This window comes from Chrysochloris asiatica, unplaced genomic scaffold, assembly GCF_000296735.1.
Source record: "Chrysochloris asiatica unplaced genomic scaffold, ChrAsi1.0 scaffold00367, whole genome shotgun sequence".
Lineage (NCBI taxonomy): Eukaryota > Metazoa > Chordata > Mammalia > Afrosoricida > Chrysochloridae > Chrysochloris > Chrysochloris asiatica.
The window spans coordinates 1,009,598-1,021,840 of NW_006408885.1; the positions used below are offsets into that span (position 1 = coordinate 1,009,598).

The 12,243-nt window shown below is 37.2% G+C and overlaps 1 protein-coding gene across 2 annotated transcripts in view; it reads right to left on the bottom strand.

Annotated features, from left to right (window-relative positions):
- Positions 1-12,243, bottom strand: part of TXNRD3 (thioredoxin reductase 3) — a 95,302-nt gene that overhangs the window by 64,446 nt on the left and 18,613 nt on the right. For both annotated transcript variants that reach the window (XM_006876224.1, XM_006876225.1), the window contains 4 exons: positions 9,355-9,497; positions 6,737-6,852; positions 3,388-3,613; positions 1,844-1,936 (listed from right to left, as the gene is read on the bottom strand). In XM_006876224.1, coding sequence (XP_006876286.1) covers positions 1,844-1,936; positions 3,388-3,613; positions 6,737-6,852; positions 9,355-9,497 — 578 coding nt within the window. The remainder of the gene's footprint in view (positions 1-1,843; positions 1,937-3,387; positions 3,614-6,736; positions 6,853-9,354; positions 9,498-12,243) is intronic.

Sequence of the window (12,243 nt, forward strand, 5' to 3'; positions counted from 1 at the left end):
ACTGGATGGCACTTAACAATAACAACAAAAAAAAACCTACAGCAAAATGACAGTAATCAATTTATTGTTGTTGTTGTTGTTAAGTGTGTTAAGTACCATCGAGTCGATTCCAACCCATAGCGACCCTGTACAGAGTTTCCAAAGCTGTAAATCTTTACGGGAGCAGAACGCCTCATCTTACCCCCACGAAGCGGCTGGTAGTTTCGAACTGCTGACTTTAAGGTTCGCAGCCCGATTCGTAACCACATACCTATTGATAATTACATTGAATGTACATGGATCAAATGTACCAGTCAAGAGACACAGAGAGCAGATGGATAAGAAAGCAGGACCCCACAATGTGCTGTCTATAAGACACACATCAAAAAGATGGAGACGACCTCAATGCCCAACAACAGAAAACTGGCTAAACAAATTTTGATACCACTCATACAATGTAATACTACACACTGAAGAATAACAATAAACTTGCAAAACACCTCATAACATGGATGAACTTTAAGAACATTATGTTGAATGAAATTAGTCAATCACAAAAGGATGAATACGGAATGACACCACTGTTGTAAAAAGTTAAGAAAAGGTTTTCTTGATAAAAGAAACATTCTATGTTGCTTTTGCAGGGGTTGGAGGATTATTCACAGGCTAGAGAACAGACACATGTTAACATGGGTGACAAGGAAGGCAATGTACAAGAGGGAGGTTAGCAGAGGAAAGATGAAGGTAGTGGGAGATACATGGAGGAATGCCAACAATTAAAGTGAATAGAGGCAAATACTGTTAACTGATGGTACATGGAGGGGATTACAATCATTGCAATAAAGCAAATTCTATGGTTTGTTGAATGTAAAACTGATGATTTGCACTGTAAAACTTCATTAACTCACATTAAGAAGTCTTTAAAACAACCTATTTTCTATATACCAAGAGTAAATAGTTAAAAATAATGACACTCTTACAAAATGCCATTTATAACTACATAAAATTACATGAAGTGTCTAGGACTAAATACATTCTTGACCTCGATACAGAAATGTATTAAACTTTCTTAAAAACTACAGAAACCATCTAAATCAGTGGAGAATATACTATGCTAGTAGGTCAGAAGACTGAATATTGCAAACCAGTCAAGTGTTTCCAATGGATCTATATAGTCAACGCAACTCCAATTCAAATGCCAACATGGTTGATTTTTGGTTTGGGTTTTGTTTTAGCTTTGATGAACCTGTCTTTAGTATGTTTAACTTTTTAACTATGAAAAACATCATGTGTATCATAGTATATAAAACATAAATTTACATGGAAGTTATAAATTACTGTTTACAAAGCAACTGTAGGCATCTAAATAGCATCAGTTTAAAATATTTTTCCCATCCAAAATACTCCATGCTGTCTGGGGAAGTTTATATTCTTTGTTTAGAAAATATAAATATTTCTATTATGATGTGTTTGGTTATAGAAAGCATTCTGTGCTACTGAAAACATGAGGGGGCTTTAAAAAGTTTGTGAAAAGTTTCCATTATCTTTTCAATCCATTTTTCTGTGAACTTTTTGAAGCCCCACTCTTAGATTCAAATGCATAAATGTATACAATATCTAATTTCCCCAAAAGTACTAATAATAGTTGGGTGTATGTGTTTTGAGAATAACCATATATACATATCATATATTTTGTAATGCTATGCATCATGTATTGCTGAATACTGTCAAATGTGAGCAGCCCAACTATCTTCATACTTATATTTCAAAAGAATAAAAAAATATTGGTACTATTTTGATAAGTTTCATTTATGCTATTTTATGATTGTATTCAACACTTACTGCTTATAAAATAAAAACTTACTGTGTTATAGATTCCTTCAATAGTTTCTGGTCCGTCAGTGGATTTAGCTACTACTTTCAGCTTTCCAGGTGAGCCTGACTCCAGCTGTTGAATCTAACAATGACAGAAAATAAATGGATCAAAGGGTATGTACATATATGAGTGGGTATGTACACATGTGACTATATGCAAGGTTTTGAGATTAAGTAATGATAAAAACCAGAAGATTGTCACAGATATGTTTTGAAGATATAAATGAATTATTGGATGACCCAAGATTGGAGACAGCACATAAAGAGGAATAAAAGATGCTTCCTAGGTGTGTTGTTGTTGTTAAGTGTAGTCAAGTTGGTTCCAACCCAAAGCGACCCTGTAGAGGGTTTTTGAGGAGCTATTGATGAGTATGAACCCACCAACCTTGCAGTTCTAACCAACTTTGCAGTCCAGTGCTTATCCTACAGCATGTGGCTGGAGGTGTCATATACTGAATATTAAGATGGCCCAGAAAAAATTAGCAAGGGTTTACATTTAGGTAAAATATCAAGAGAGTCATTTTGTCTTAACATTTTTTAAATGTTTGAGGAAATGAAGCAGAGGTATCTGGTGGGCAGTTGTGTCAATAAATGTGGAGTTTGGGACCAATGTTTGAAACAGATATAAATCTGAGTGAGAGTCACTAGAATTTGGATGATAATTAAAATTATAGGCCTAAGACGCCAACCCAGGTAACAGTGGCCTGGATGAAAACTAAGGTGTGCTCCATATTTACAAGAAAAGTTGATGTGGTGAGGAAAATCATAGGCTGTGGTGCTAAAGACACTGAAAGAGTTTTAAATAGAAGGAACATCAATTTCACCAAAAGCTGCTGAACTGTTGTTGTTAAGTGCCACTGAGTTGGTTTTAATTCGAAGCAACCCTGTATAGGGTTTCTGAGGCTTTCAAGTCTCTGCAGGAGCAGAAAGCCTCATTTTTCTTCTGCAGAGTGGCTGGTGGACTGCAACTACTGACCTTGTGCTGCTCTGAGTCCCAGTAATATATAAGACAAGACCACTGGACTTGGCAATGGGGAATTTGCTAAAGATCCCAAAGCAGCAGCAGTAATAAAAGTGGCTGTCAGCTGAAGAATGAAATGGAGGCAACACATTAGAAGCAGCATATATGAATTTTTGTTGTAACAGGAAAAGAACAATGGGATACACCTAGAAAGACAGAGAATGCCCATGGGATAACTGACTTGTTTAAAGATAGGAGATACGGAAGAGAAGCCTACAAGGCAAATAAGAAAGTAACTGAAGATGGATGAGCAGTCCGTACAAAGTTGAGAGAAAAAGCAAAGAGAAAAGGGAATCCAGTCTCTGAGAAGAGTAAGGATGCCTTTTCCATTATCAAAGGAAGGACACAGTGATGGGAATAAACATGGATCAGATCTGTAGGCTTAGAGGTAGAATATGATTTGTCAGGTTTCTTAGAGGACAGACTGACTTACTTAATGAAGTAAGGAAGAGAAAATTAAATGTTAAAGAAATTACAAAATAAAAAGTATTCCAACTGTTATTCAGACTTACCATCACAGGTACAAATTTTCTTAAGAATTTAACACCATGTTCTTCCATGTAGGAACCCACTTTCTCTGCCATTTCTTGATCAAAACCACGAAGAAGGATTGAACGCACCATTACTGAGACATCTAATCCAATACCAGCAAGAAATCCCGCACATTCCAGAGCCACATAAGATGCACCCACAACTAAAGTTTTGCCAGGGCAGTAAGGCAGAGAGAAAAGGTCATCACTGGAAGAAAAAAAAAAAAAAAAAGAATAAAAAAATTTATTGCAATATAAGCAATAAAATGAGTTATAAAGATTTCAATTGTTGGTTGGATTACAATTTGATGCTTGAATGAAAAAACACAAAGAAAAAACTTTTGAAGTTTGTAATTGTGCTTACTGTGGCGAGAACGTGGAGGAAGAAACATACCTCAGATTTTTCAAAATCAAATTCTGGATCACAAAACTTAAAATAGAAAAAATTAGACTACATTATATGCAGTAAATTAAACCAGACCTGTTGCCATGGAGTCAATTCTGACTCGTAGCAGACCTCAGAAGACAAAGTAAAAGTGCCCAAGGCTTTAATCTTTACAGAAACAAACTGCCGCATCTTTCTCTCTGAGAGTGCTGGTGGGTTCAAGATAATGCTAATCTTTCAGTTCCCAGTCAATCCCCTAACCACTGTTCCACCAGGGATACTTTATATATGCATATGAAAAGGAATAGTGTTTGTTTGGTTTTTAATGAATATACATATATGTATGTTCACCTGAATGATGCAATTAAAAATGTATTTTTTAGTGTAATTTTCAACAAAAAAACTAAAAGTCACTGCACTACAAGATATAATGTTCCCTTTATGATCATTCAGGGAAAATTCCCATTCAATTTGCAGATTCAGAATAGTGATCAACTGATTCACCATAATCACACAGACACAAAATCCTACAATTGTAGTTATCTGTTTTGGAAGCTAACACCCAAATTCCCAAGCTGCTCCCAGCAATTACAAAGGAATAGACAGCACAATTTTGTGTATACATTTTTACCACTGAGATTATTATTTATCTAACCTTATTTTCTCTTTGCATGATTACTTTATCTTCTTGCATTAAATGTACTTTTATTTGTCATCAGTTCAAATCTTCTGCGAAGTAATAAAGTATATAAACTGAAGATACATAAAGATTAGGCAATTTATAATTAAAATGGAGTATCAACTAGTAAGTTGGTTACAATAAAAAAAAAAAAATCATCAGTTGCAAATAAAACCCACAATGAGATACCATTTTACTCCTACTAGGAGCTCTGGTAGCACAGTGGTTACGAGTCAGGCTGCTAACCTAAGGCTCAGCAGTTCAAAACTCCCAGCTGTTCCATGGGAGAAAGATGAGGCTGTCTGCTCCTGTAAAGATTTACAGCCTCGGAAACCCTATACAGGGTCACTATGAGTAGGAACCTAGGAACCGACTCCACAGCACATAACAACAACAGGACAGCTAAGACAAACATAAACAACAAACAAAGAAAAACAAAAAAACCTTTTCTGTTGTTTTCAATGTAGGAATTAGAACTGCTGGTAGAAATGAAAAATGATATAGCTGTGATAGAAAAACTTGGGGAAATAGTGTGGCGGTGTCTCACAAGTAAACATAAAATTCCCGTGGTGGTGGTGGTGATGTGCCAGAGAGTCAATTCTGACTCGTGGTGACCCTGCACAGGCTTTCTGAGATTGTAAATCTTTAGCAGAGCAGAAAGCCTCATCTTTCTCCTGTGGAATGGCTGGTCGTTTCAAACTGATGACCTTAAGGTTAACAGCCCAACTCATACCCACCACACTACCAAGCAATTTCACTCTTTGAACTTGAGAGCAGAGACTAAAAGACCCCAAAGTTTACTGCAACACAATTCCTAACAACCAAAATGGAGAAACAACCTAAATGCTTATCAACACATGAATGGAAAAACAAAATGTGATTCATATGCACAATGAATACTAACTACTTAGCCAGTGAGCGAAATGAAATCTTGATATACACTACAGTATGGAAGGCACTTGAAGACACTATGCTGAATGAAACAAGTCAGTCACAAATGGCCAAATACTGTATGACTTCACATATATTAAAAGAGAAGAAATGGCAAATGTAGAGAGAACAAAGTTTATGAGTGGTTACCAAGAACAGAAGGAAGAGGGCTAGGGAAGGTTACTGCTTTTGAGATTCTGAATTTCAGTTTATGGTGATTGAAAAATTATAATGATTAAGGATAGGATAACAGTCAAATATTTTAAGTGTTGTCAATAAGTCGCACACCTGTAAAAGGTTGAATTGGTAAAAGCTGTATGACACACATTTACAAGAAGCACAAGGAAAACAGAGTAACTGCTGAGGCTGCATATATATATATATATATAAAAAACCCCAAACCTCATGGGATTTGGTTCTTTGGTTTGTAGGTTTAGGGTCATGGTTTCATTGCACATCCCAGTTAATTGGCCTAATGACTTGTCTAGTATTTCTGTTCTACCTTTTGCATAGTTCCTGAGGTCTTAAAAACTTGTAGACAGCCATCCAATACACAATAATTGGTCTTTATTCACATGGAGCAAAAGAGGAAGAAGGGGAATCAGGATATGGACTATGTGGCTGACTGCCTGCATGAATAACTGCCTCCTTTTCCATGAGACCAGAAGAACTGGCTGGTGCCCAGCTAGCATTATCAAACATTTGATAAAAAAATTCTATAGAAAAATCTTTGATCAAAAGGGGGAAAATGTAGAACAGAATTTTGTATTGTCATGAACTCTAGACTCCCTAGAGCCACAAAGGTTGGATGAACCCCTGAATACACTGCCCTGAAATAAAATCTTCAAACCAAAAATATCCTCTGAAGTCATTTTAAAATTAACATTTTAAGCTTAACTAGAAAAAAAGTTCTACCTTGAGCATTTTAAGAACTATGTATATGGGATAAAACTGAAAACAGCAATTTAAGGACTAGAAAGACGCCTGGGGTGCAATGAGTTTATGTCTGTGTGGGAATGGCTGTACAACTCAAAGAGCGTCATCAATGTCACTAAACTGTATATGGAGAAACTATTGTATTGCTTTATATTTTTCTGAGTTTACTCTGAACAACAAAATATATTGAAATATATCTTTTTAAACTCATCAGTTGTTATAAGTTGACTCTGACTCATGGCGTCCCCACATATGTCAGAGTAAAACTGTTTTCAATAACTGAAGTTTTAGAAGTAGATCACCAGGACATTCTTTTGAGGTGCCTCTGGGTGGTTTCTAATTGTTCAGTTAGCAGCTGAGCGCTATTAACCATTTCTGATACTTAGGGACTCCAATCTTACCTAGTAATACAGTATTCTTTATCTCCTTGGATTCCTAAGTACCGTGGTCTTTCACCTGTTGCTATAACAAATTTTGCTGCAGTATAATAAGTTGCTTGTCCTTTTCTATTGGTTGCCTTGAAAAGAGAGAAAGAAAAAAAAAACTTCACTTACTAAACAAACACTATAAAGTATCAAACACCCATACAAAATAGTTATTACTCTAACAGAGTTTCCAATTCAACAGGAGCAACAAAGAAGTAATAAATAATGCAATGTTATAAGTACAAGTCTTTACAAAATAGTAAACAAAGGACTATCAGGGGAAAGGAGCCTTGGCAGTGCTGTAGGAAAAGCACTGAATGAAAACTGCAAGGTTAGCAGTTCAAACCCACCAGCCACTCCACAGAAGAAAGCTCTTGTAAAGATTTGCAGTCTTGGAAATCCTACAAAAAGTCATTATGAGTTGGAATTGACAGCGGTAGCAGGTCAGAGGAGGAGAAAGCCAGTCAAGGGATTGTTTTAAAGAAGAGAGTATTTAAATTACATATGAGAAAACAGAAATGATTTCAAATAAATAATAACTTGGAAGACAGAGCAGCAGATACAGATACAGACATAAATACCAAAATAAATAGGAGCCAGAGTTGCTTCTGACCCCTAGAAACCCCATGGGTTTCAAAGTAGACCTCTGCTCCCTGGGTTTTCAATGGCCATTTGTTTTTTTGGGGGGAGGAAGGAGCAGGAGCAGGAGTAAATTCCCAGGCCTTTCTGGGCAGAATCAACCTGCCAACCTTTCAGTTATCAGTCAAGCATGTGTGTGTATTCACATGTGTGCACGTATACACACACAGAGATACAGAGGGGTCACTTTCAATTCCATATTCATATGAACTCTTTGAAACCTCCTCTTACATATACATACACAGAAACATACACATATATACATATATACACACCCATCCCCCAAAATAAACTCACTGCTGTCATCAATTCCAACTCTGACCCTCTAGGGACATAGCAGAAGTGACCAATAGGGATTCCAAGGCTGTTAAGTCTTTACTAAAGCAGACTGCCACGTCTTTTTCACCTGGAGCAGCTGGTGGGTTTCAACTGCGAACTTTCAGTTAGCGACCAAGTGCTTAACAACTGAGCAACCCAAACAAAGGCCTGAAAGCAGCTGGTATTTGGGAAATCGCAAGTGACTAGAAGTACCTGAAAAGTAAGCTGAGAAGTGAAATAAAAATTTGAGCCAACTGTGGTGGTGGTGATGATGTTAAGTGCTGTCGAGTTGGTTATGACTCATAGCGACCCTGTATAGGGTTTCCAAGAAGTGGCTGGTGGGTTTGAACCACCAACCTCTGGCTCACAGTCAAGTACTTATCCTACAGGGCCACAACTGTAAAGAATATTTAGACTGTGAGGAACAAATAAAAGTTACTCATTGTCTATTTTTAATTACCTAAGAAATTATATATACATTTTAATCTTAAAAAGTTTAAATATCAATGAAGCCAGATGTGGTGACACAATCAGTGGAATGGAGGGAAGGTACACTGGGACAAAGAACTGAAGTCTGAAGCAGCAAGCAAGTGGCAGGGGCTACAGGTGTACCGAGGGAAGACCCTGATATTTCTACAGGAAAATTCCTATTACTAAACGACAACAAAAGTCGAGGCAGGATTATTAAACTAACTGTGCCAGGCATCTCTAAACCAGAAAAATAAAACTAACTTGTATTCTACTAAGTTTCATGTGAATGATACAATTGAAACTGGCTCGTGTAATAGTTTTAAAGGTGATAATTTTTAAGAGATCCTATCATACCTTTTCAAATTATAGATAGCAAAAGTCTACAAAGTAATTTTTAATCTTGTCAATATTATCAAACACTGTGCTGTCAAAACAAACTCTAAAAATAAAATACATGAAGATAATACGCCACCATCCCCCATAACTTCAATTTCATGGGGTTTTCCATCAAAAGAGTCTCATTTTCCTATACACTGACCTTACAATACACAAATCTAACAAAACCAAACCCTATGCCATCAAGTCAATTCAAACTCACAGAGTCTTTAGGAGCAGAATTGCCCTAGAGGATTTCCAAGGCCGTGAGCTTTATACAAGTAGACCGCCACACCTTTCTCTAGAGAAGCAATTGGTGGGTTTGAACTGCCGAGCTTTTGGTTGGCAACTGAGTGCTTTAACCACCGTGTCACCATGGCTCTTTTATAATAAACATTAAAAGCATAAATATATAAAATTTACTGATTCTGATACTACTGTCGATACTTTATCAATAAATAATACATATTAGCATTGTTAAGAATCTATTTTTTAAAAGGATTCCACTGCTAAAATGTTGATATTTGTAGTCTTCTAAACTTTCAACTTTTCAGTTTAAACATTTTCTCTTAAAAAGATGGCAATGAAATTAAAGGGCAAATAATAACTTCAAATGAAAGTATTCTTCAAAAGTGTTCTAAAAAATTTCTTCAGTTCAGTCATGCAAAAACAATGGAGGCAAATGTGTCTGTCAGTCATACTCCTTAATATGCAACACAAAATTTTAGTCAAAAGTAGGTACAAGCAATAATAAGAAAAGTAGTGAACAAGACAAAAAACTCAAACAGTACCTTTACTTTGTGATGTTCAACAAACTCTCCGTAGGAATTGATATAGGCCACTGCGTTCTCCCTCATAGACACCCTGTAACCCCAGTTTAAAGAGCCTATGTAGTTCTGAATTGCTTCGATCATGGTCTCCCAGTTGTGCTTCACTGAAAACAAATAACCAAGTTGAAATCGTAAATTAAATTTTATTTTTAATGGCAAATTATATATGTTACTGTTAAATGCCATCAAATCAGTTCACACTTGGTGACCTTGTATAGGGTTTCCAAGGAGTGGCTGGTAGGTTTGAACCAATGACCCTGTGGTTAGCAGTCCAGTACTTATCCTACAGTGCAATTGTCATTATTGTTGTTGTTAAGTGCTGTTGAGTTGGTTCTGACTCCTAGCAATCCCGTACAGGGTTTCTAAGGAGCAGCTGGTGGGTTTGAACTGCCAACCTTGTGGTTCACAGTGCAGTACTGATCCTACAGTACCACACCCAGAAGCCATACCACATAAAAATCAGTGAGTGGACAAAAGATAATTAAGCAACTTAAATCTTTATGCCAGTTAACATTTGTATCTTTTCCTTTTTTATATTGTAAAGCATACACAAAAGGCAAAGTTTTCAAAAGAAGACTGGAAAGAGACTATGGAGGAACGAATGGGGAAAACTGACCCTCATACAGCAACAATTGCATCAATGTAATTGCAGAAAGACCATCTTTATTAGGGAGCAGTCAGGAATATTCTAACTGGGAAAAAGGTTTCATGGCACTGAGTACTGTAAATTTGCCTTACAAGATCCTGAATTCCATTCCCATTTAGCTTCACCTAGTAGTGGCTTTAAGGAGCTCTGATAGCGTAGTGGTTACGAATCAGGCTGCGAACCTTAAGGTCAGCAGTTCAAAACTACCAGTTGCTCCGCGGGAAAAAGATGAGACTTTCTGCTCCCATAAAGATTTACAGCCTCAGAAACCCTGTACAGGGTCACTATGAGTCAGAACTGACTCCACAGCACACAACAATAAGTAGTGGCTTTATAATAACAAATATTTTATATTTCTTTACAGTGAACAGGGTTAGTGCTCACTGTTTCTAACTTTTTATATGAGAATGTTCAATTATACCCTTTTGAAATTGGAGAGGGATAAGAATGAATTTGGATTCCTCTTCATTCCTGTTATCTTCTAGGCAGAATTTATATCATGGAGTTCACCTAATCTCCAGATGCTGATCCTATCACAGGTACAAGAGGCCATCCCGAAGAAAGGAGTGACTACCTCATTTTTGGTTCACACTGTTACTGGATGAGGTTATTCACCCAGCAAACCAAGGGAAGATCACATCTGGAGACTTTCTCTCTGCTCCTCTTTAGAAAGGTCCAACTGCTCATCAGATGATGTGGATTTTACAGTGCAAAAAAGGAATGAACTAGAAAGGATATCAGAGTGCAGAGAAGAGACTGGGCCCAAGTTAACTTTTCATGGCCTAGATGTCCTATCACCATGTCTAATGACACCAGTGTTCAACAGTCTCCAAGGTTTTATAACCAGAAATGGTAGTTCTTACTACGTTAACTCTTGTTATCCCAGGAAGGTAACCTTCGGTAACTGTTCTAACCATGGTAACACTCTCCTCATTGGTACACAGCATCATATTTTAACATACATCCTCCCTGTGATAGTTAAGGTTTTACATCAACTTGGCTGGGCCTGAATTCTCAGTGACTTAACAGTTAAGACCTAGTAATCACCTATAAAGAACTGGTGTGGTGTTGTAGGATAACTGCTGGACTGCTAACCACAAGGCTGTTAACCCACCAGCCGCTCCTCAGAAACTCTGTACAAGGTCGCTATAAATCAGAATCGACTCAATGGCACTTAACAACAATTGTCCATGATGATATCCAATAAAATGTAATCACCGACTCTACATGTGATCTAATTCTGATCTGTCCTGATCTGATCTAATTATCCTTGTGTGCTGTTAATCCTCACTTCTATGATGTCACTGGAGTCAATGCAATCTACAGGATAAGGTTGATTCAAGTCCATCTCTTTTCAGATATGAAAGAGATTAAACAGGCAAACAGAACTCAGAGGAACCGACTACCATCAAGAAAGAAGAGTTGGGAGTGGAATGCATACTTTGGACCTGGGGTCCCTACACTGTGAAGCTCCTAGATCCAGGGAAAGACTGACATCAAGACATATGTAAATCTCTAAAGAATGCTGGGCCTACAGATGTTGAAAGGAGACAAGGACCTTTCTCTAAAGCCTGTGCCCTGAATTTGGGCTTCTAGTCTCCTAAACTGTGAGAGAATAATTTCTGTTTGTTAAAAATCATCTATTTGTAGTATTCTGTTAAAGCAGCACTAGATAACTAAGTAAATAAAAACACTAGATAAAAAAGAACCATACAAAAAAGCCCAAATTGCTTTATTCCCAATGCTTACAGAACAACCATTTATTCCAAAGACCCTATTAGTTAAATTCGTAAGTCACATGTCCTTTTGTTTCTAGTTTTTATTGTAAATGACAATCTACATCCAAACATGGCTGCACATCAGGATCACTCGGGAAATACGTTGAAAATGTAAAACATGCAGGGGCCACCACAAAACTAGAGAATCAAAAGTGGAACCCAGAACTTCCATGGTTAAACACACTTTATACTGCAAGTGTTGTTGTTGTTAGGTGCCATCGAGTTGGTACCGATGCACAGCAACCCTATGGACAATAGAACGAAACACTGCCCGGTCCTGGGCCAACCTCACAATTGTTGTCACACTTGAACCCATTGATGTTGCCACTTTGCCAATCCATCTCGTTGGGGGTCTTCTTCTTTTTCTCTGACCCTCCACCATACCAAACATGATACCCTTCTCCAGTGACTGGTCCCTCCTAACAA